Source organism: Thamnophis sirtalis, unplaced genomic scaffold (genome assembly GCF_051295495.1).
Source record: "Thamnophis sirtalis isolate CommonGarterSnake01/CBP01778 unplaced genomic scaffold, rThaSir2_p1.2 scaffold_3, whole genome shotgun sequence".
Taxonomy (NCBI): domain Eukaryota; kingdom Metazoa; phylum Chordata; class Lepidosauria; order Squamata; family Natricidae; genus Thamnophis; species Thamnophis sirtalis.
Window position 1 is genome coordinate 130445120 of NW_028261383.1, and position 25816 is coordinate 130470935.

A 25816-nucleotide genomic window follows, 5' to 3' on the forward strand; every position below is an offset into this window, starting at 1 on the left:
CATCAGTTCTGTCCTACGGTATTACTTCTGAAAAGATCACTCTGAGGCTCAATTGTTTTAATGGGTTGTTACAAAGTGCCCTGGAAAATAAAAGCAAAGGATGGTGTTTCCTTTCTTGGCCAAGAAGTCAAGAAATGGTCAGAGAGTTAGAGGTTTATAGTCTAAAGCTGGGCATAACCTGAAGAACCTGTCAGGCCTGCAGTTTTCTTTTGGATCTTTGGCCTGCCACACTTTCTATTATTCTACTATGCCTTTTTTTTACTGTGGGAAAAATGGGAGGGGGGATTGTACAGAGTTACTTACTGTGTAGCCTAAACAAATTCTTTTTAGGAAGCCAAGGTCATCCTTTGTTTCTGTACTTCTGAACCTGAGCACAACTGGATTGGTGGAAGCTGCCAGCATGGCAGTGGAAGATTGGATCATGTGATGGACTTGTGGATGTGGGGGCAAGATCTTGAACTTTCAACTGGGTGGGAAAACCAAGAAGCCTTCAGATTTGGGTTTTCCCAGATGTGCCAACATGGCTCTCTTAATAAATTGGAACTATGAGCAATACTTAGCCTTGGACTCTGATTTAATTTTGGATGCCATTTGGAACCCTGACACTCTACTTGTAACCTAAAGCCACTAGGATTAGAAGCCAGACAGATCCACTGAAAGAACATTCATCTTCTGGAATAGGTGGTTCACATAGACTTACCTTCAGCTGCTTTAAGTAAGGAGTCCAGAACTTATCCAGTAACTCGGTCCTATACTTTTTGGTAAAATACCCAACATAGGAAACAAATGCAGTAATCAGTAGCACATCCCCGCACAGAGTCTTTCCCTGTTCACTGAAATTTTCCACCGATTCAGCCCAACGCACGTTTTCAGAGGCTAATCCACCAACAAGCCTTAGGAAACATTCCAAAAGGAGAGAAGGATCTGATTAGGATGTGTGAGGATCTAACCCAATCTGGCTTGAATAGTCAATCATAGAATAGAAGAAAATATATGGAGCTCAGGGCTGAACTGCAGAGTCCTTAGTGCTCCCTGAGATTTGCTATTTACTTCCGGGCTGGGCTTCAAAAAGTTCAGCAACGGGTTCTCGGCCCAGTTGCTGGGTGGGCGTGGCCATGGTGGGTGTGACCTAGTCGGCGGTGGGGGGAAGGGTGTTTCACCCTCCCCAGGCTCTGGAGGCTTTCCTTGAGATTCTGGGCTCCAGAGGTCTTCCGGGAGGCCTGGTTTTCCCCCTCCCCAAGCCTCTGCGTGTTTCATTACCTAAGTAGGTAACATCATCAGTGCTAGGAAATCTGGGGTTTGTAATAAACCACATTTATTCAAAAGAGACAATTAAAAGGCTGAGGAGGAAATAAAAAGATCAGAACATATCCTTTATATTAGCCTACACCCAGATAACCAGGGATTAACACCAGACAGACCATCAAGCAGAAAACAATGACCTCTTCAAGGAACTACCAAGGAGAAAACCACTAATAAGGAACTTGGGAAAATGACCAAATATTTTTTTTCTTCATTGCGGGGGCTGCCCTCAGCTGCTGGGCTCTTTGGGAAAGAAGAATCTGGCAATTAAAATGTTTCCCCCTCCTCCTTTCAGCTGCTGTGAAATATGATGTACAAAACAATAAATGTTCTCATTTGAAGTTTACCACTTCCTGGTAAGTTCTGAAAGCACTCAGATTTCTCATCATTAAAAGAAATTAGGGAGCATATAACAGTAGGATAGATCTGAGGGCCACAACAGCTTTCAGCAATATTTAAGTCACAACTTTTATGAAGATCCATACCATAAGCCTTAGTGCGAGATGTGTACTGTAACTCTTTTCCTTGGTGATATACTTTGTGGCTTCTAGCAAGGGGCAGAGTGATGAGAATCAGTTAAGACTGTCATCTCCAGAGGACCCATAAAAGCAGAGAACATTGCTTGTTTATGAACCAACAGCCTTCTCCAAATGCTAACTGCAGTTCCTCTAAACAAACCACTCATCTTTGATTCATGCTTTCTCTCGTATGCAGTATTTTATTTTCAGGAAATGGTTCATAGCTTGCTGAGAAGCTGAAAAATTTTCTTCATACCAGCTGGGACTTCCAGCCGATTTGGGAGAATCAAGCTTCCCAGTGATTTCTCATACTTTCTGATTCACAAGAATGAAAAAAACCCCAATTTGATATGAATACACAAGTGGTTTGAAGCTTTAGCAATCACTGTCTGGTTTATAATATTTAAGATTCATATTATACTATTCTTTCTGATCTTGAAATGTGGCTTAGAGTCTTGGGATTCAAATAAGGAATATCATGTATCCTCCTAGGCTAGCCATGATTAATTGCAAACAATACTATAGTTTGGTGTAGCCCAGGGGTTGGCAACCTTAAACACTCAAAGAGCCACAGCTGTCCTAACCGGAAGCCCCCTGTTCAATTTTGCAGCTGACCGGAAGTCCGGTTTCCGCACCATAGAGTCTCCTCATAGTATGGCATGCTTTTTTTCTTTTATTGACTCGCGACAAGGAGCCACAGCAGAGGGATGAAAGAGGCACATGCGGTTCCAGAGCTGCGAGTTGCTGACCCCTGGTGTAACCAAACGAAGAGCATCTTCTTCCAAGGGCTTGTAAGAGTGAAGGTATTGGATTCTATCTCTTAGAAATTTTGGAAGACATACAAATGTAAACAGGGGCGGGCTTCAAAAATTTCAGGAACGGGTTCTCTACCCGGTTGCTGGGTGGGCATAGCCATGGTGGGAATGGCCTAGTCGCCCTCCTGCACCATGCCGGGGATGGGCAGCATTTTTGTCTTCCCCAGGCTTTCCTCAAACCTCTGGAAAGGTGAAAACTACCTCCCCAGGCTCCGTAGGCCCTCCGGAACTTTCAGGAGGCCCTTCCCCCCGCTCCCTGAGCCTCTGTGCATGCCCTGCATTTACCTCACCTCCAAAATGGGCTGCATGGAGACTCCTGGAGTAGCAGGGTGGGCAGGGCCAGCCAGGGGTGGGATTTGGATGTTTTCTGAACCGGCCATAATGTTAGCTACAGGTTCTCCCAAACCCAGGCAAACCCGTAGCAGCCCACCCCTGAATGTAAACTATTAGCCGTTAGAGTTAACGATATAGGAAAACCCAAACAAATCTCTTATACCAGCATGTTTTTTGATGTAATGAAACAAATACTTTTAGAAATCATATTATTCAGACCTATCCCCAAGAAAATTAAGATGGAGCATATGTCCACAATATACATTTACAAGAGTCAATCTGAATTGAGAAATGGGTTGGGGTTCAAACAGTGAAACTCTCTTTCTGTAACTGCTGCTTCAGAGACAATGGCAGCCCCCTCCCCTTCCCACCCTACTTCTGGGTTTCAGTTTTTAAAAAGAGGAAGATCGATCATGGACCTCATGTGGTCAGGCTCATGCTGACACAAACCAACCATGGTAATTAACCAGCATTAACAAAGAGCACCCTAGGAAGTATTTAGAGACAGTGTACCTGTTAGCCAATGATATTACTCTATTTGTTGCATCAGCTTCTTGCTGGCACTTGATTTTCGCAGCTGTGGCCTTTTCGAATTCGGCAGTCAGATTAGCTAAATTGGCATTTAGATCCTTTCAGACAAAAAGTTTGAAAAGTTACATATATGGAAATGACAAATTAAACCGATGTAATTTCTTCCCATATTAATGAGGCAATAGTTTGGCTAAAAGAAATTGATTTAAATTGAGCCTTTACGCACAAGCTAGTTTTGAAGGATGAGTAAGTGCTGCATCATGTAACCAGATCTGACAGGGGAGTAATATTAATTCATCACAGAAAAGCAGACAACTACTCATATGATTTTTTAAAAAAAGATACCCCTACTTGTTGTTGGAAATGCTTACAAATACGCAATAATTTTGGAGGTGTCGCAGGGCCTAACATGTATATCGAAATGATGAAAACGTTGTTCGTGTGTGCAACCACACAATGTGCACAGGAAAAGGGGCGGAGGCTGTGCTGTGTGTCATTCTGCTTTCATAATCACACCACCATGCCCCTGAATAGCCTTCTGATTGAAGCGTAATTTATCAGTAATCATTGCAATAATTTCGTCAAGTAAAGTTGTCTAAAATGGTGAGGGAGAAAAGGCTGCACTAATGGGTGGTGATAGATTAGGGGGGGAAAAGGCAAAGAATGGAAAAGTCAGGGAGGTTTGTAAAAAGATATCCAATTTAGAAAATGAATCAATTTGGTGTAGTGGTTAAAGACATTAGGCTAGAAACAGGGAGGCTGAGAGTCCTGTTCATACAGATAATCCTCAACTAACGACCACAAGTGAACCACAGAATTTATGTTGCTAAGTGAGACATCTGTTAAGTGACTGTTGCCCCATTTTACAACTTTTCTTACCACAGTTGTTAAGTGAATCATTACAATTGTTAAATTAGTAGCACAGTTGTTCCGTGAATCTGGCTTCCCCATTGACTTTGCTTGTCAGAAGGTCATAAAAGCTCATCCCATGACCCTGGGACACTGCAACCGTCATAAATATGAGCCAGTTGCCAAGTGTTCAAATTTTGATCACATGATCATGGGGATGCTGCAACGGTCGTAAATGTGAAAAATGGTCATAAGTTACTTTTTTCAGGGCCATTGTAACTTTGAACGGTCACTAAACGAACTGTTGTAAGTCAAGGACTACCTGTATCTTAGTCCTAAATAAGAGATGTAAAGCTGGTAAATGAAATACTTCTTCAAGTTGCACATAATGAAGGATTCAGAACAAACTATATACTGTATATAACTTAGGCTCTGAATCAATCTAGTTTCTGGATTTGCACAATATATTGAATAATAACATAAGTACAAGAGGATAAATTTCCCAATTATTTAAAATAATAAATGAAATGAAATGAAATAATAAAACCAAGCAGAAATGTACTAAGTAGCCATTAAGCAAGGTTAAAATTAACTGAGCCTCACATGCAGTAGAAAAAGCTGTTACACTCATGTTAACTTCTGACTATCTTCTATTGAAATAGATCCAGGGCTAGGTAAGCTATTGATTGAGCCAGGTTCTCCTTCACAAACTGGTGTACAAGTGGGTATGAGTTCATGCACAGCCTATGCTCACTTTTCTCCTCTGAAGTAAAAGGGAGGAGAAAATACATTGGACTTAGCAAATGCCTGCTTGCTGTTTTGTTTAAACCAGAAACTGTGGCTAAACAAACCAACAGTGGCATCTGCCAGGACAGATATGTGTTTGTCTATTCAAAGAGGCAACATGGTGATTGTGGCAAAGACTTGCCCTTATAGGATGTCACATGCAAACCCAAAGGGAGAAGGCCTTAATTGTGACACTGCAACTACCACCATGCCTGTTTGGAACCAACTTTGAACACTGAAATGCTTTAATAGTTTATCCCAAAATCAGAGCATATTATAAATCACAGCCCTTCTCAAAAGCCAGAAATCTGTAAAATCTAAAGTCTAAATTAATTCCTCTGGCTATGTGGAGGAAAGGAAGGGTGAGATGCTTCTCATTTAGCTCAGGAATGGGTAACGTGTCCCATCAGATATTGCATAACTTCAACTCCCAGCATTCCACTCCTTGGCTGGAGCTACTGTTACAGCTTAGCAAATTTTGGAAAGCCACGAGGTCACCACATCTGAACTGGGCCAGTACAGTTTTCATTTCATTTCATGCCATTCATGCGCAGGAAAATGTGTGACTCAAGAGTTCATGTTTATACCGGTTCTTGATCTGTATAGATACAACGGAATGTTGTTTGCATGCAATTGGTTTAATTGTGTAACTTTGGCTAAATAATTAATTCTCTTGCTTGGCGCCAGCAGCGAATGTCAGCCAATTTGAACACTGATATCTACTTCAACAAGATGCCCTGGGGTCTGGCACATTACCCAAATGAAGTTGAAGCCTACTTACTGCAATCTTGTTTTTAATCATTGTGAGTTTGGCTTGTGCCTCTGCCAGTTCAGCATTAGCCTCTTCCAAGGCCTGCCGCTTAGGTGCCACATCACAGTAGACTTCATAGAAACGAACAATGTTTAAGCACCAAGAGCATAAACCAGACGCAGCTGTGGACTTGGAGACTATAAAGTCAGGATCAAATGTTGGATCATTCTGAAATGGTCTGCAGAGAAAAGTTTACAAAGGGATATATTGGAACTGGGGGAACAAGGACGTCTTCAAGTTTTATAAAGCAGCTGATCACTTAAATGAACAAACGCAGTAATGAAAGATAAAGCTGTGTTACTGTATTTACAAGAAAGAGGGAAAAAGAGTGACCACAGTTATAATCTAAGTGCCCCAAAGAACTACAAAGATGTTTGCTCTGAGCCCAGCAACTGTGATGAACAATGGCACACATGATGTTATAGTGCAAATCCCTGTTCTTTTATATTTACATCAAAATGTTGCGGAACAATATGTAAGTCAAAGGTTTTACAGCACATTTGACATCATAACACGGTCTTGTCAACTGATCTCCCTGCAAATGTGTATGAACTGATCCTAGGAATTGTGCTGTTTCTTTTTTAGCAAGTGAAACAGAGATATAGGCTATTAGCACTTTTCAAAGAATGAAATTGAAGAAAATTGTTTACTCTCTGATATCAATCACAAACTGGACAAAGTGAAAGCAGTTGAAGAGACAAACATGTTCCAGGTCATCTTAGAATGAGCGCTACAACAGTAAGACTGCTATAATTCATATTCTTTTTGCTACTTTTGCAACACACAACACACACACTCATAAAATAATGTAATCTGTTGATGGAAACATTAAAAAATGTTTAAATTATGGAAAAAAAATCCCTATTTCTGATCTGAAGTAGAAATACTGCTCCAGTTTTTGCTCCGTTGCTTCTAAATTCACAATAAGATTTATATATAACTGGTATTTGTCTTTAAAAAGGAATACATTCTTTATTAGGAAATTACATTTAGATACATAGCCTCCATATCTAATTCAGTTATATTCAAAGTACAGTAAGTGAATGAAAGACACGTCTGCTAGACAGCGTGGAGCCTGGCACACACAGTATTTACTTTATTACTGGAGGGGAATTGTGGAAAGAGGAATTGTGAGGACAAGGATTAGGTACTGGAAGTGATGGGAGTCCTGAGACTATCAGAATGTCTAGTTATAGGCATGCTTGATGGTATCATAGATGGAATATAAAGAAGTGAACAAGAGGAATCTTCCACTAAAGATTACACTTATTATTGGTAATGGCCAATAAAGACAGAAGGCACAAAAAGGCAATGTACATTGAAGTGGATCTTCCATCTTTTTCTTCCTCTCTCAGCAAATCATGGAAACTGGAAATACTGTCTCTCCAATGGGCTGTATTCTCCTTTGAGAGCTGCCTGGAAGGGTACACTTCAACTGCTATCAATTAAAGATTGTCATCTTTCAGGAACCAGAAATGTACCTGTTCTATCATGACCCCTGTCCTCTGAGCAGAGGTGGTATTCAGCCAGTTCAGACTGGTTCTGGCGAACCGGTAATGTACATTTTGAGTAGTTCGGAGAACCGGCAAATACCACTTCTGACTGGCCCCGCCCCTATCTATTTGCTGCCTCCTGAGTCCCAGCTGATCGGCTGGGTCTTCTTCTGTTGCCCTGCACAGGAGAACGGAGCTGGAAAACAAGTTGGTGGGGTGGGGTGGGAATGGAGATTTTACAGTATCCTTTCCCCAGGAGTGCGGAGGGACTGGGGATTTTGCAGTGTCCTTTCATTGCCACACCCACCAAGCCAAGCCCCACCCACCAGGCCCCACCCCGCCCACAGAACCGGCAGTAAAAAAAAATTGAACCCCACCTCTGCCTCTGAGACACTATAACATCTGAAATTAGGCTGGCCCTGACCCTGCTACCTCTCTGGAAATCGTCAAAAGCCAGTTATTTGTCAAGCATGGGGGTTGTGAAGTTAGCAAAGCCTGAGTGGGTTAACATAGCCTTATATAATTAATTTTTTTTTAAAACTTGTAGCTCCTGCTTTTGTTTTTAATTATATGTCCGTATGGTTTCTGTTTAATCTTTGTTTGCTGCTCAGAGCCGCTGTGATGAACTGGGCAGCTATCTATATCTAAATAAATAAAAGCAGAAAAGTCCTTTTCTACTTACTGCATCGGTTGATTGCTGCCAAAGGCAAGAGATGCAAGAACAGATTTTTCTTAGAAAATGGGACAAATTCTGGTTACATTTGTCACCTTTTAAGAAGGTTCCAGATTAGCTCTTAAATTAAATCTAGAAATCTAAGAATTGTGACTCATCCAGAGGGCGACGACAACTGGGGAAAATGTTAAACTCCTTGCGGGCCTGGCATGAGAAGGAAGAAGACAGAAACAGGAAGGAGAAAATCTGCTCTGGGCACTGGAGAGACAGATACAGCCTCACCCCAAGTCAAAGGCAACACAAAATGCCATCAAACTTCGGCAGTGTCAGCAATAATCAACACAGACTTCTCACAGTTTCAGGGAAGAATTCCCCGACATGTTTGGAAAGACTGGGACCTTTTGCATTCAGAGCCTCTGCTCAGCCACAATTATTGGCATTTACCCCACTTTTATTTTTGAAGGTGGTGCCAGTGAGCTACACAGAAGAAGATTCTAAGTTTAAATCTTCCTCTCTCTCTCTCTCTCTCTCTCCTCTCTCTCCTCTCTTTCTCTCCTCTCTCACCCCTCTCTTTCTCTCTCCTCTCTCTTTCTCTCTCTCTCTTTCTCTCTTCTCTCTCTCTCCTCTTTCTCTCCTCTCTCTCCTCTCTTTCTCTCCTCTCTCTCTCTTACCCCTCTCTTTCTCTCCTCTCTCTCCTCTCTTTCTCACCTCTCTCTCCTCTCTTTCTCTCACCCCTCTTTCTCTCCCCCTCTCTTTCTCTCTCCTCTCTCTCTTTCTCTCTTCTCTCTCTCTCCTCTCTCTCCTCCCTTTCTCTCCTCTCTTTCTCTCACCCCTCTCTTTCTCTCTCTCCTCTCTCTCTCTTCCCCCCTCCTCTCTTTCTCTCCTCTCTCTCTCCCTCCAATGCATGACCTGCCATTTCAATTTATTTCACTGTAAGATCATATATGTGTAGATGCTTCTTACTTAAAAGCTTTCAAGCAAGATTCGGGAATGTGTTCTTTGTCATATTTCTTCAGGGCATCCAGGAAAGCATCTACTTTGCCCATCATGGATTTTGCTGCTTTCCAACTTCTATCTTTTGGTATCTTGCCACCTGGAGCAGTTAGAATCAGAACTGCTGCTGTTACATTAACCACTGCTTCTGGAGGAGATCCAAAAGACTTCAGCTCTGTCAGGTTGTTCTAAAAAGGTAGCCAAAGATGAGGGAGAAGAGAAAGAACTTTTTTAACAATGAAATAGTAAATTCCATGATTAAGAAAATAACCCATTAAGCACCCCATATTGACTACAATATATTCGTGTTAGCAGAGCAGCAGAATATTACATGCTATAGTATGGCCTTTGAGCTTGGATGTTACCTAGTTGAGTAATGAAATGGCTACAACAGAGGTGGTATTCCGCAGGTTCTGACCAGTTCTGGAGAATTGGTAGCGGACATTTTGAGTAGTTCAGAGAACCAGTAAATACCACCTCTGACTGGCCCCACCCCCATCTATTCTCTGCCTCCCGAGTCCCAGCTGATCGAGAGGAAATGGGGATTTTGCAGGAAACTTCCCCTGGAATGGGGAGGGAATGGAGATTTTACAGTATCCTTCCCCTGCCATGCCTACCAAGCCACGCCCACAAAACCAGTAGTAAAAAAAAATTGAATCCCACCACTGGTCAACAAGTAAACCAACTTCAGAGAGCACCAAGGACCCACAATTCAACCTGAAGCTACAAATATTCTCTTCTAGTGGAATTTTGGATTTACAGAATTTTGGAGCAGTACTTCAGAGGCTTCATAGTCCGTGCAGCTCCAAATCCTTGATAAAGCCTTCCAGGGTAGGGGCTCAGTCTAAAAGGGATCTTGGGTTTTTGATATGCAAAACAATCTCAGGCTGTGGGGATTGGTTGTTTTTTTTTTTACTTCATATTTTGTTGAATGAGAAGTATTTATTTCTAAAGTGATTTGAAGTTTCAAACAAACTCTGAGAAACTCTGCCCTTTTACAATTGATGGCTTGGAAATGGTTCCTGTAAGAGGAATCAATTATCCAGACCACATTTCTGTCTCTGGGATCTTCCTTCATAAAAATAGAAGCATATTCATCTACTTAATCAATGACATGTTGAAACAGAGTATATCACTAGAAATGAGTACATCATTTTTTTAATGGATGATTGAAAACCTAAAGGATTTTTACCTTATTGAGGGTGTCGAGAGCTTCCTGAGCAGCAATCAGTGCTGGTTCAGCCTTAGCCAAATCAGTTTCACAAGCCCTTTGCTTTTCTGATACGTTCTGGGGAAGGAAATATGAATGTTTCTCAATTTATTTGGGAAAATGTGTTTCTTTAGTTCAGTTTTAACATTCAGATCCCATCAAGGTTCCCTTGTTAGATCAACAAAAAAGTTTCCGTCCTAAAGTAATGCTAAGAAAGAGAGTAATTGAGAACACCGGCTGTGAACAATTGCCGAAGCTTGGTAACTGGAAATTTTCCAGAAGAGTTCTGCATTTAGGACACCCAATAAATGAATTCAAATGAACTGCCAAGTAAAGAGAAGCACAAAGGGAAAATAATGAAGGAGACTATCCATTCTATCTCCTTGCTGAGGCAGATTCATCCTCATATATGATTGGCATATGGTGCAATGCAGTTTTCAGTGTCTATGGAGATTCTTTGTCATCCAGGTCATGGATGTCCCAAAGGTGCTTTCTTTCAAAAGGCAGTTGGACCTTCTAGTTTTACTTGAAGACGTTTCACTTCTCATCCAAGAAGCTTATTCAGTTCTGACTAAATGGAGGACAATGGACTGATTTATATTTTTTGCAGTCATCTGGTCAATAGCCCTCTTTCTGAGAATTGTTGGAGGACACTTGGAGGTTTATATGTGCCCTCAGAGTCACCTGAATCTTCTAGTCTGCAATTTTCCCCCCTGAAGATCCATTCAGTGCTTCAATACACACTAGAAAGAGCACACGAAAGGAGCGGATCTGCAGGGAACAATGTGTGGCTTTGTGGCTAAATTCTTTAGTATTTTTAATACACCAATTTTTAGCTTAATTTGGTGCCAAGTTTTTGCTTTTTAATATTTAGAATATTAATTGATTTAATTTGGTTTTTTATGTCTTTTTTACTATTATTTTAATTCTTGATTGGGAGCTACTTAGAGTTTGGTATAAGATGGGCAGTGATGTAAACGTTTAAAACAAATAAATAAAGATAACAGAGTACACTGTAGCAAATCCATCAATAATATCAATTTCTCATATTTGTATAAAGTATGTAATCTTATCTTTAAAAATCATGACCTCTTCTTACAATGCAGTGTTTTCTAATGAGCAAAACTAGTGAATGGGACTTGGAGCAAAGGGCAACTGGTTAAAAAACTATTGTGGGTTATACATATAATTAATGTTAAAATGGTTGGTTAGAGATTATGAGAGCTCATCATGGTTGAGGAACAATATCTTAGACAACCAATGGAGGTGACAATTAAATTCTACTAGCAACACTGATTTAAATGATCAAAAACTAGTGTAATAAACCACTGGTCACACTTAGTTAAAAAAAAGATGCCAGGAATTAAAGCAGTGATCACTAACCTTTTTGTCATTGCATGCCAAAAAGTATGTACATGCGTGACAGCCATAATGAAATGCGTGTGCAGAATCCATCCCGCAGGGCCCCCCTCTGTGAATGCACGCATGCACGACCCCTTCGCTGTGCTCCGCCTTCCCCCCATGCATGTGCACCATCCCTACAGCCTCCTGGGAGTAAAAACAAGCCACAGAGGGGCCGTGCTGTGCACACACCCATGCCTCATTTTGGGCCTAGTAGGCTTCCCTGTAGCTTCCTGGGAGCAAAAACAGACCATGGGGGGTGGGCACCCCACCCCATCTCGTGCAAGCGCATGCAAGTGCATGCACCCCATGCATACGTATACACATTACACATGCACAAGCATCTCTGTGCATCCCTGCACATCTCCTGCATGCATCCTGCTCCCTACACATATGTGGCAGAGACCAGAAAATTAACTGGCCAGCAGGAGGTATGTGCACATGTGTGGTGAAACTGAGCTGGGGCAACGGGTCATGTGCCCGCAGAGAGGGCTCTATGTGCTTCTGTGGCATGTTTGCTATAGGTTCGCCATCACAGAATTAAAGCAAAACAAAATGAAACGAGGTTTTGAGTAGTTCCTTCCAGGTTTGTGAATGCCCCAACATTGGAAGTCTTTAAGAAATTGTTGGATAGCCATTTGTCTGAAATGGTACAGAGTTTCCTGCTTAGGCAGGGGGTTGGACTAGAAGACCTCCAAGGTCCCTTCCAACTCTGCTATTGTATTGTATTGTATTGTATTGTATTGTATTGTATTGTATTGTATTGTATTGTATTGTATTGTATTGTATTGTATTGTATTGTATTGCATTGCATTGCATTGCATTGCATTGTATTGTTTACAGATAGAATATGTGTCTCAGGCCAGCATCTGGTTCTTGCATAGGCCTCCATATGCATTCTTTGCTTAATTAGCAGCTTTCTCTTTCTACCTCTTTTACAAGGGGAGCAACTGTCAGTGCCAAATCAAATCAAACTAAAAAAAAACCCCTACCAAGTTAATGACTTGCACTTTGAGTTCCTCTTCATCAGCAATTGCTTTTTCCCTGCTCACTTTCTCCGTTTCAACTCCTACCACATGAATCAGTTTGTCAGCATCTTCATTCTTGTGCTTAAGCTCCAGCTCCTGAACAGCAAGTTTGGCTTTCAGATCATCCACCTATAAAGTTCCACATGAAGACAAACTCTCAAATACATGTATGTTTACAGCTGCTCCTCCCAATGAAATATGTTTGACTTCTTACATTTACTTGTTCTAGCCTCTTAGAAATGGATTCTGACCACATGGGCTTATTTCAGAGAATAGCTGTTCTTAAAATAAATAAATAAAATCAAAGCTATAGATCAGGAAGATGGAAGAAGGGGAGGTTGTGGGAAGTAGATTGTGACCCATTGGCACACCAAAAGACCTAATTTACACATTGAAAGCTGAGGGTCTGTGGTATCTTAGTATAACTTCCATGCGCATCCTAGTAAAATATGAAATATTTATCCCAAATAGTGCTAATACCTATTCAGGAAGTCTAAGTATCTATCACCTCCTCCAAGCAAACCAAGTAAAATCATCCTGATAGGGTAACGCTTGTGTCAACTCGCGAAACTTTCCTGACCTGCTCCTGAGTTGCCATAGGCAGGGGGATGGGAAATCGCACCTTGCAGCTGCCCTGAAGAAATCGCACCTCAGTCAAAACAAAACACATGCTTGTTGGCCGAAGTCAAGGCCACCTCCACAGAGACCCGCAACAGCTGGAGGAAGTGAATTCTACAACCCCAAAATTGGGGAATATGACTGGTGACACACCTTGGGGGGGGAGGGGGAAACAGTGTCAGAGACAAGGCATGAATTGAGTGAAGTCAGAGCTGGCTTCACTGGGTTCATGCCGACATGGCATTCCTAATAAACAACTGGATTTTTCTTGCTAAATGGCTTGAAGGCTCCTGATTATTATTAGGGCATCAGTCGGAACTCTGACAGCTTGAGCATTTCTTCCTACTCTACATGATTGGCTTAGAATTCTTGTTTTCTTTGCAATTAATACATTTGTTAGGAGACTGGTTAAATTCAGAAAGAGTTGCAAGAAGAAAAAGTGAAGCAGCTTTTCACCAGCCAAAATGTGATTGCTTTTAATAAAACAAAAAGACCCCAGAGACAGGACATTCTTAAATGGCATTTGCAACCTCCCCCACTCCACCCCCCTTCTACATTTCTTTGGAGCCAGAATTAACTCAGGCAATAATGAGAATGCCATAATCTCACCATTTCCATGCCAAATATTCAAAGGCATTCTGAAGAGGATTTGTGGCTGGCTTCACGTCTGGCAACACAACATGATGAAAACAAGTAGAGAAACTCAGTGCCCTCTCCCAAACCACTGCAAACTCAGCAGCAAGAACATCTCTTTATTGTATGGAAAGAAAGAAAATGAAAAACAAAGCAACCCCAGGAGCCCGACCCTTGGAAATCTGTCCATCCAGAATATGAATCTTAGTTTTATGGGGTATTTCTGCAGCCATCAAGGTAGTATTTCACTTAAAGGTTCCCCTCACACATATGTGCTAGTCATTCCCGACTCTAGGGGGCAGTGCTCATCTTTGTTTCAAAGCCGAAGAGCCAGTGCTGTGTGAAGACGTTTCCGTGGTCATGTGGCCAGCATGACTAAACACTGAAGGCGCACAGAACACTTACTTTCCCACCAAAAGTGGTTCCTATTTTTCTACTTGCATTTTTACATGCTTTCAGACTGCTAAGTTGGCAGAAGCTGGGACAAATAACGAGCTCACTCTGTTAGGCGGTGCTACAGATTTGAACCGCTGAACTGTTGAACTTTCTGATCAACAAGCTCAGCGTCTTAGCCACTGAGCCACCGCGTCCCCAGTATTTCACTTACAGGACTTATATTCAGAAACCAGGAAGGGTATCCCTCTAAAGCGGAAATGTAGCTACAGAATGTGAGAAAACAAAGGAAAACAAAATCAAAACATTTGCCACTGTCTGAATTACATGTTGATAAGCTAGCAGGAAATCATCCAAACTCTCCAACGCTGATAATATCAGGAGGCTGCATAGGACTGAAGTTGTTTTCAAACTAGTGCATAATCTTTGTACAGAAATATCTTTTCTCCTATAGACATCCTCCCACCCCCCATAAAAGAAAACAAGGCTCAGTCAATTGCAGCAGGCTTTAGAGGGGGATTTTGAACATCTCTGCCACCCACATTCAGTCAAGGGTCTCCATCTCCATTCTTCTGCTATGGTACTCAGATTCCTTACCTCTTAACCTGATTGAGCTTTTAAAAAGAAAAGATGGGTGGGGAGAAAATTACTCCGCTCCAGGCGGTATATAATTTTACACAGTAGATTATTGCAGAGGGAGTGGAATATTAGACAGTGGACTAAAGGTAGTAGTTGAATGTGGCTGCTCATTTGGAAAAGAGTTTCATTTACATGCAATTATCTTTAGCATATTATGAGAGAACTTGGCATAATCTTGGAGAAAAAAAATATTTTCCTATAGATTCCCAATCTTTTGCCTCAGATTGGAATTTCAAGACGAAACAGATAATTTTTGTGCCACTCAAATCCTCTAAAATAGATCAGCCAAGACACTTCTAGAATCTAGATGGATCTTGTTAAACCTGAATTGAAATAACCAGTCACTGTAGGCAGCCAACAAGGGTTCCACAATGAGATCTGAAAATGGCTACAACCAGGAACATCCAATTTGCCCACAAACCTGTGAAGCTGTACTCTGAAGTTTCATTAAGCCATTCTCCAACCTCTCAATTTTAGCAATCAGTTCTTTTCTTTTTTTGGTTAGGAGATTCTGGTAAAGTTTGATCTGTTCCAGGAAGGTCTTTGGGGTGGTATAATTATAACGCCTTTCAGTGGCCAGGTAGACCTTGGACATTTCGTTGACGGTTGTATGGACGAATGACATAAACAGGCTGATGGAGGTTTTAACTCCAGACTGCAAGAAGGACCAGAAAATATTAGGCTAATTTGTGCAACATCAACCTTGTGCTCTCTTTCCCCCCTCCCCACTGTTTTTTTTGTAATTTAAAAGTTATTTATTTATCATTATCTTAATTAAATTAAGACTTGATTATATCATTTATAATTTTTCACTATCTGTAACAAAATCCACACATTTCCATACAGGCATTTATGGGAATTTCCCTCCTGAGTAAGTCCCAGGCCCAATTGCTACTTGATAAGGCTACATTTGCCTAAAAGGAGACAAACTGGATACCAAACAGAATAATGGGAAATAATTTGAATAAAGTTGATTGACTGCCAAATAGCTTTTCCAACCATTCAGAAACTCTGCATTTGTTAACTTGAAGGAACTTTACTTGATCAATTTCAACGTTTCATTTCTTATAATTCACTGTTCCCCCTTGCTCTAATTTTCTCTACAACAATCATGCTGTGAGATGGGGGTTCATTCCCAGAGAGATTCCATGTTGGAAAGTGGATTTGAACCTCAGCCTCATTGATCATAACTCAACATGGCCTCATCAATCCTAATTCAACACCAACATCATCGTCACCAAATTACTAATCTCTTGCTCCATCTTCTAAACAAATTTGAACTCTCTAGAGGAAAAATACAGTAACACACCTACAGTTAACTCTCCTGAATTAGTTCAGGTTATATATAATGAGCACACTGAGCATGGAACAAAGTACATTGTTTGTCTAACTTTGAATGAAAAGCATTTATTTGGGTTCCTATCTCTGCCTAAAGTCGGTGACATTAAAAACTGCACATCCTGAAAGGCACCAAATAAGAAACAGACAACTCAGAGAATGCATGTTTTACACCTAATTGCGTTTTGGAAATTTTAGCTTCAAATACTACTATGACATGCAGTTGATAAGTTAATGTTATTCTGCAGATTTGAGGTTTTGCATGCCCCACATACCTTTCTCTAAGAATCTGATATAAACACTGTGGTATAAGAAACAGAATTATTAATACTAAATGTACTTAGGAAGAGATAGCATGTATAGCAAAGAAACACAGACATAAAGGCTCTGGTCAATATTAGCATTTTTGACAAGTCCCAGGAGAACACTGATGCTAATGCTATACACAAATAAAATTACATTGGGCTTATACTGCAGTTTTTAAAAATCTGGAATATATGTCAAATGAAAAATAAATAAATGTATCATGCTCTTTCCAGGAAACAAAAGCTCCAGGCCAAAATCTATAAAGTGGTATTTTCAAGCCAACACTATGTGAAGCACAAACTATAACATAAAAGAGAGACATAATGATGGAAAGAGGCATGGAATATATAACTGCTTATGTAGAAAATATCCATATCAGCATCAAAATCCTGCAACAGCTAGTAAAGAGGCAACCCTTCCAAAGGTCGGAGAATTGGTAACTAAGCAAACAATATCTTTTAAAAATCTTATTAAGGCTAAAAGTTTTCCTTATCTTCATGAAGCCTGTTTCCAAGATTTCCTGTCCTTTCAGGAATTCTATTAATATTTGCAAGCTTTTATGCTCAATAGGCCAGTAAACATATTACGTTTACATATTTCTAAGTAAACATATTAAGAATTACATCAGTGGTGGGACCCGGCGTCCTCCACATGAATGCGTGCAGCGTGCATGCACATGCGTGCAGCACGTACATGTGTCTTACAGTCCAGCAATGCCTCCACGAGCCTCCGCGATGCTCCAGCTGCTCGGTGGAGTGTTATGCAGGCACTGTACGCGTTGTGTGTGGAAGCGCCGAAAAGTTTAAAGACAGGTAAAGAGCACAGGCAGGCGGGTGGGCCCTCCGGAGCACCCTACCAGAACGGTACCAGTGCTCCAGGCAGGCTCCCGTACGCCTGTACCGGGGCGTACTGCCTGCAACCCATCACTGACTTACATTCTAATGTATATATTACATTTATTAAAAAATATGCAATAATTATAAATTCCATATTTTATTTAATTTTCCAGCATCACATGCCTTGACCATCAAAAAGGCAGGAGACACAGACCTTACTGGCTAGAAGGCAAAAGGTTTCAGCATGGAGATACAAAATGTGCTAGGATATGTATGTGATGTGGTTAAGTACCTGTGGGGAAATGCCCCAACTCTAATAAAATTTGGGAGGATCAAAGGTTGGCTACTCTTGAAGCCCTGCTTTATATTTTAAATGATTATTTGAAACAAACATTCTGAGCAAAATAAAGGCTTTCAAACTGACATGCTGATGTTGAGAAGACTCCTGAAGATTTTTGAATAGCCAAGGAAATAAACAAATGGATCCTTGTACAAATCAAACCAGAGTCCTCACTTGAGGCACAAACAACCAGATTCTAATTATTTGACTTCAGACACATTATGCAAAAACCCATCTTTCTGGAAAAAAGGTGTAATGTTGGGAAGGTAGAAGGAAAGAGAAAAAGAAGATGACCAACAAGGTGGACAAATTCAGTTACAGTGGCAATAGATGCACTGTGGGAAGGCCTGAAGGACTAAGCAAGGGACAAATAGTCTTGGGGAAAAAATCTACCTAGATAATTGCTAAGAATTTGTGCCAACCTGATCATATAGAATTAATTATTCAATCTGACACATATTTTTGTAAACTGTTCTATAAATTGCTGAAAAAATGGTTGATTGTGAGATACACACTGATCCTTCTTAGTGACCTCATCCTGCTTAGTTTCCGAATCCAGACAACTTTGAACATGTGATGCCATTTACCAAGAATGAACTCTTTTTGGAATGAGACTAGGGGCACACTTGGCCTGCATCCCAAAACTGGGAGGAACCAGAAAGGATTTTCAACATCTATCATATTTGTGGTGACAAAGTTTAGGCTGGCTCTGGAGATTGTAATTAAGGTTTTGGAAGGGAGCATGTGTTGCTCACTACCAGTGGTGTATTAACCATTAAGCAGACTAAGCACATGCGTAGGGCACGGGGCACCACAAAGTTGAGAAAGAAAAAGAACCAATGAAGATTTGTACAGTATGTATGTACAAAAGAGGAGGGCACCTACGAGACCGCCTACTGCCACATACCTCCCAGCGGCCGGTAAGATCCCACAGATTGGGCCTCCTTCAGATGCTGTCCGCCAGACAGTGTCGGCTGGCGGGCCCCCGGAGGAGAGCCTTCTCTGTGGCTGCTCCGACCCTTTGGAATCAGCTACCCCCAGAGATCCGGACCATACCCACTCTCATGGCCTTCCGGAAAGCTTTAAAAACCTGGCTATTCCGGCAGGCCTGGGGCTGTTGACCTCATTGTTGAGGTCCGGCCCCGATTAGAACGAATGCATGTGTTTTGTGATTTTAAACTGCCTTTCTCTTATTTTTTTCTTATTTTTTCTTCTTGTTTTGTAAGCCGCCCGGAGTCCTTCAGGATTGGGTGGCATATACATTTTAATAATAAATAAATAAATAACCAAATAACTAAATAAATAAATAAATAAATAAATAAATAAATAAATAAATAAATAAATAAATAAATAAATAAATAAATAAATTTGTCAGTGTTTAGGGCACCAGTGAGCCTTAATTCGCCATTGCTCACCACAGTCTAAAGAGACAGAGGGATTGCCATTTGAAAGAAATCAAAGAATAAAAGTTGTAGGCAGGAAAAAAACAAAACCATAATGGAACATTGCCCCCCCCCCCAAAAAAGGTTCTATTTAGTGCCAAGAGATATTGGGAGAACACAGTGTTTACTTTTTTGAAAAATGGATGCATACCTCAATCCCTTCAATCTCCTCAAGAAACCTTCCACTGACAGACACTAAGGCATCTTCAGGCCATTCGTGAAACCAGTCAATAGCTGTGCAGTTTACTACAGCAGGGAATTTTCTGGCCCTCACACGGAGAGTAGATCCCACAGGAGAGAAACATAGGATTACCTGAGGAGGGAGTGAAGACTCATCAATGGGCATAATCACTACTATTAATTACTTAAGAGCTTTTACTACTCAAATATTATTGGGGAGTCCCTGTAAATCTCTGTATATCAAATTTACATCTGAAAAATGCTCTCCCTATTAGAGTGGATACTGTAGATATTCCTACCTTCATTTGTACAATACACAAAGGTTGGCTAAAGCATTTTCATATTGCCACATGACACAAAACCAGTTACTATTTTTTTTTTACATTAACAGCCCCACTCAAAAGATTAAATGTCCTCTCCTTCCATCAGTCATGCAATAATAAAGAATATTAATTTAGATATTATTAGTTATGCACACATTTGACATTTCCTTTAAGGGCACAATGTAGAGTGCATCTTCCATCTGTTTCAATTTAATCTTCACAAAAATCTTGTGAGGTAGGTTAGGCTGTGAATGAGGGCAATATTTGCTCATTGTTAACCCATAAACCGTGGTTTACAAACCCCAGTGCCTTCATTTCATAATACTTTGCACAAACCAAAAAACCACTTACACAAACCATGATTGTGTAAGCTAGTATGTTGAACCTGGCAATTGGTTAGCCAAAACAATTTGTGGCCGAATAGAATTTGAACTCTTCCAACTTCTTACCTTTAATTGTTTTCGGACTTTGTCAATGAAAAATTTCCAGGCGTTTTCACGAGTGTCCGGCAAGCCCATAGATTTTACCTGAGGCCTCATGGAGCTAATAATATTTTCCACTTCATCATCCTGAAATAGCCCTGGAATCTCACCAGATGCCAAGAGATCATTGATCAAAACCAAAAACTGCTCTTCAGCAACCTGTGAGTCTGTCATAAGGAAAACGGTAGGGGTATTCTTCACAGCAGATTTGATGTACTGGGAAGCCAGATCAGCCTGAATCACAGAACAAATACTTGTCAGTTTAGCATCCTTCCTATTTCGTTTCAAGAGTGAACAATTTAAAAAAAAAATGCCGAATTTCATGTAGAAAACTTTCCCATAGTATTATGAAAGCTGGTTAATGATGTTGAAAGCATCATTATGTAAAAGCAACCAGCATGTTCCCCAATGGTCCTGAGGTGTCACCCAGAAGTGGATTTCTACCGGTTCGTCCAGGTTCAGCCGAACTGGTAGTGGAATTCAGGTTTGGGTCGCCAGAACCGGCAGCGATCTATGCCTGCCACCTCCCCAAATGCCACTTGAGCACTGCCATTTTGGATTTTAAATTGTTCTGTGCATGCACGCAGAACAATTTACATTGAACAGCGCATGCAAGCGCTGCGGGCGTCTGGTATGCGCACACGTTGCACGTGAGTTGTGAACCGGCAGTAACACCAGCAGTAACCCACCCTTGGTGTCACTCTTGTACTTATCAGGCAGGAAAGCACAATGCAGCCTTTCCTGACCCAGGGCTCTCCAAATATGTTGAGAGTACATCTTTCAGCACTTTCAGCATGGAAAAGAAAATGATGACTGGGAAGCTTGGAAATTTTATTCCTGAGACATCGAGAAGGCACCAGGTTTGGACAGGCTATTCCAAAGTATTATCTCTGTACACAGATCAGGACCAAAATACAATGTTTGAGGCCAAAATCCAAAATAAATTAGCATATAAAATGCATAAATGGCTTAATTCCACAAACACATTGTAGGGCCCATTGTAGTATAGGAAGGGTTAGGATGATATGCATGAAAACAATCTCCTGTCACATCCCAACCAGCTTCTTGTTTATGGCAAGGATATATAACCTGCATAGCTCATTCCCCATGCAATTCTCTAATCCTGTTTTCTCAGCCTCATGCACAGTCCCCTGTGCCGATATCAAAATGAGGACATTAGGCAATGCAGGTGTAAGTCTGGGAAATTCCACAATATGAATTGATATTAAGGTTCCTCTAGCCAGAACACATCATTCCCTGTCTTTAAAAAAAGAAAATAATCATTTCTGGATCCACCCTTTTGGTGATGTCCACATGTCCCTGCCATGCTCCCGGCCATAAAAAAAAAAAAGATAGCTATCCCTGTCTAAACCTCTGAAGGCCTTATCTCAATCTTCTCAACAACCTAAGTAGAACTAATTCCTCTTTTATATTCCTTGATGCTTCTTGTTTTATATTCCTGTTTTTCCTGTAGCTCCCTACTGTCCATCCTAGGTAGAAAGATCTCAAGTTTCTGTCTTTAGAAGCATGCATGGCAGGCCTGCAGCCATCTTTTCTTTTGGATCTTTGACCTGCCACACTTTCTATTATTCTACTATGCATTTTCTATTGTGGAAAAATGGGAAGGAGGATTTTAGGAGTTAGATGCTATGTAGCCATAACAAAATTCTTTCTAGAAAGCCAAGGTCATCCTTTGTCTTCGCACCTATGCACCTTACCGGACCTGGATGAGTGGAACTGCCAGCATGGCAGTGGAAGTTTGGACCATGTGATGGACTTGTGGGTGTGGGGGCAAGATCATGAACTTTCAACTGGGTGGGGAAAACCAGGAAGCGTTCAAATTTGGGTTTTCCCAGATGTGCCAACATGACTCTCTTAATAAATTGGAACTTTGAGCAATACTTTGCCTTGGATTCGAATTTACTTTTGGATGCTATTTGGAACCCTGACAGTATGTCTATAACACATGGCATCGCAGCACACTAACAATGATAAACTCAGAAATGTTGGTTTGATTACAATGTATAACTTGTCAGGTAGCTGGACCCAGCATTTATCTTTCATTTTAGGCCTCTTCATACCATTTTTTTGAAGTTTGCTAATATATACCTGGACAAATTGTCCTCACCTTGAGATCTGGAATACCATAACCCTTCTTCAAAGTGATCTGAAAGACATCCAGGGCGCTAATATAGGCAGCCAGTCGAGACAGACTTTGCTTGCCACTGCCTCCAACCCCCACAAGCAAAGCATTGCCTCTGGGAGACTCTAGGATGCGATTGATTCTACAGACATGCGACACAGCATCTTCAAACAGCACCTGCAGTAGACAAGAAGGCCCGATCCTAGTTTTGACCCAACAACATTGAAACAACCAAAACAATAACATTAGATTCTACCTCTCCATTCAAAGCTGAATGGCATTTTAAACAGTGAACAAAGCAAAAGATGTAGGACTGTATAATCCTCAAGACAGGGAAAATCATTTAACACCCGACTCTACCCCCAACAAGGAAAGCAAAGCAAAGCAAAACAAAACATGGCGACTCAGCTGAGTTCCATCCAGAGGTGGTATTCAGAAGGTTCTGACCAGTTCTGGAGAACCGGTAGTGGACATTTTGATAGTTTGGAGAAACAATAAAGACCACCCCTGACTGGCCCCACCCCCAACTATTCTCTGCCTCCCGAGTCCCAGCTGATCAGGAGGGAACGAGGATTTTGCAGTAACCTTCCCCTGCCATGCCCACCAAGCCATGCCCACAGAACCAGTAGTAAAAAAAATTTGAATCCCACCACTGGTTCCATCTACTTTGTTTCATCCTTCCCAGCCAATAGTAGCCTTTTGGGGCAGGGGGCTGGGGCACACCACTATATCTTAGTTGCAGCATCAGGTTTACTCATGCCTTATTCTCATCCTAATCTGAACCATATTCTAATTGATGCTTCTGGATTCTGGGAATAAAAACAGTCCATACAACATTTTTATCTTGGCCACTGACCCATCCTCCAATTTCCATCATCTAATTTATGGTTGTGCCTATTAATTATTCATCAACTCCAAACTCTAACTTCATTCTCATTACCCTCAACCTTTTAAAACTATGGATATTTGGCAGGATCCCAAGGAATCATGATTCCCCCTCCCCATTCCATCTTTTTAAAGACCAGGAGCCCCAAAAATTTAGCAGTGCCTGTAAAATTACAGAATTATTCAAACCTGCCTCAAAATTCACTAAGTATGAGATTACTGTAATGGGGGAAAGAAAAGAAGGAAATATGGTAAAGAGTAACAACAAAAAGAAAACTCTACTTGGTTCCCGCATAAGGGTGTTTGGGTAATGTGATAGAGCCTATTATGTTTAACATAATTCTTTCCACCATCGGTGAATGCTACGACCAGAAGCACCTTTCTATGGTTTAAGGATTGCTGTGTTATAGCCAAGTGATGCAAGAGCTTGTTCCAGCTCAAAGAAGCAGGAAATAAAATCAATAGGGAAGACTAACCTAAATAAAAACAATGCCTTTACTAGAAAGAAGCAACTTTTTCTCCTCCAAATGTTTACATTTTGGGCTAGAACTGCTAAACCTCTAAGCCACCATACTGTAGTTAATGAGCTGTGGTGATGCAGTGGTTAGAATCCAGTATTGCAGGCAAATTCTGTCCCCAGTCAGGAGTTCAATCCTGATGGGGCTTGAGATTGGCATTCTTTCAAAGTCGGTCAAATGACGACCCAGATTGTCAAAGGCTAAATATGCTGACATTATAAACTGTTCAGATACAGCAGTATAAGTGCTGTTGCTATTGCTAATGACTTTGTATTATGGAAATTGTAGCACAGGCATCCGTTAGTTTAGCGCTGCTTCATGTGCTCAGCAGCAGCATTCTCTCTCTGGCCCAGCTCCAGTTTCACTTACCAAACTCATCACTGCATTGACCTCATTGTAGCTATCTAAGGCTTCCACAAGCAATTTATTCAAACTCTGTATATTGGAAACAGGAAAGTACTTTGGATCTCCAATGCCTTGAGCAAAGTGGCAAAAAATGTTGGGCTTTGCAAAGATAATATTTTCACCCAGATCCTGCAAAACAAAACAAAACAAAACAATGCATCAACCCGAAGCTACTTTTTATCCACTCATCAGCTGCTTTTTAATCTTGGATTTATTTGAAACATCTAAGACAACGTTTGGGATTAATTATCTAGGGCTAGCCTGCAAGTAAAGTCTGGAGAGTTATTTTGACACAAGATAAATTTTAAAAAGTTAGCACCTGAGAGCTGGGCTCATTGTTCAACCTAGACCAGTGGTGAAATCTAATTTTTTTGCCACTGGTTCTGGGGGCATGGCTTGATGGGGAGGGGTCATGTGACTGGATGGGTGTGGCCAACTTTTTTTCACTTTTTAAAGCATTTTTTTTCCCGCCGGTTCGGGCGAATAGGCAGGAAACAAATTGCTTTAAAAAGCAGGGGGAAAGCTTCCGACGATTGCGTGGCTCACAGGTGAGTCATGCGATCTTCGGAAGCTTTTTTTTTTTACTATTGGTTAGCAGAACCAACGACAATTGTCCCTACCGGTTCAGTTGAACTGGGCCAAACTGGGCGGATTTCACCCCTGACCTAGACACAACATTTCTTCCTAATTTAACGAAGCCTCTGAATACCTGCATATGGTCTTTTAAAGCAAGCATATTCCTATATCAAAGTAATTAACGTTTAACTACTGGTATTGGAAAAGTACATTGTGGTTGAGTTCAAAGTCACTTTTGAATCTCAGCTGGAGGAAGAGAAAAAGGTGGAGGTAGAGAAGTAGCATCAACAGTTCCTTCACCTCAAAGAATTTCTTGCAATTTGCTGTCATGACCCGGGTATAGGTCTCTTGATCTTTATCTTCCACAAGTTTGTCATAGTAAACCCTCTCTGCTTCATGCAGCCACAGCCGGACCAGGTCTGATGGTATTTTGAGGCATTCATGAGTGGAAAACAGGAGTCCCTGGCAGAGACAAAAGGATCAAGGTTGCTTTCTCCTTAGTATGTTACTAAGGCAGGACCTCTGCCATTGTTTTCTGAGAGGATCTTCAGTGCAGTCCACCTCTATAACAATATTTCATTCCTTTCCAAGGCCACCGTTATATTACCCACCCACCCCCGGTGATTAGTATCCAATATTCTCAAAGGGCATGACAGAAAAGATCTGAGGAAGCCAGGAGCAGGATGTTCTGTTTCGGTGACATTTAAAGTCCTATATGAGCTAAACTGGAATAAAGGAGACACCTGCAGACTTCAAATCTATGTATTCTTTGACTGAGGCGGAATTAAGCATTGTTGCTGAAATTGCAGGCATCTCTTTTGGGTGAAATTTCTGACATTTTCCAAGGTCTTAAGAAATGAGGGGTTGTGGTCACTCTGCTCTAAAATGGTCAGGCTGAAGTTGACACAATGAGCCTTGTAAGCATGATAATAAGCACAGTAAAGATGCTAAGAAGAAGAAAAAAGGAAATGGTTGAATAATATTCTGAGTATGAATCTCTGTTTATCTCTCCCGCT

The 25816-nt window shown here is 41.1% G+C and overlaps 1 protein-coding gene across 1 annotated transcript in view; it reads right to left on the reverse strand.

Moving 5' to 3' along the window:
* Positions 1–25816, reverse strand: part of DNAH17 (dynein axonemal heavy chain 17) — a 145529-nt gene that overhangs the window by 41688 nt on the left and 78025 nt on the right. Inside the window, exons 52-63 of the mRNA XM_087710100.1 lie at positions 25101–25262; positions 24189–24353; positions 22402–22593; positions 20241–20507; positions 19440–19601; positions 15448–15681; positions 12708–12872; positions 10297–10392; positions 9075–9292; positions 5916–6123; positions 3482–3597; positions 701–893 (exon numbers count right to left, since the gene is read on the reverse strand). Of these exons, the coding sequence (XP_087566226.1) occupies positions 701–893; positions 3482–3597; positions 5916–6123; positions 9075–9292; positions 10297–10392; positions 12708–12872; positions 15448–15681; positions 19440–19601; positions 20241–20507; positions 22402–22593; positions 24189–24353; positions 25101–25262 (2178 nt within the window). The remainder of the gene's footprint in view (positions 1–700; positions 894–3481; positions 3598–5915; positions 6124–9074; positions 9293–10296; positions 10393–12707; positions 12873–15447; positions 15682–19439; positions 19602–20240; positions 20508–22401; positions 22594–24188; positions 24354–25100; positions 25263–25816) is intronic.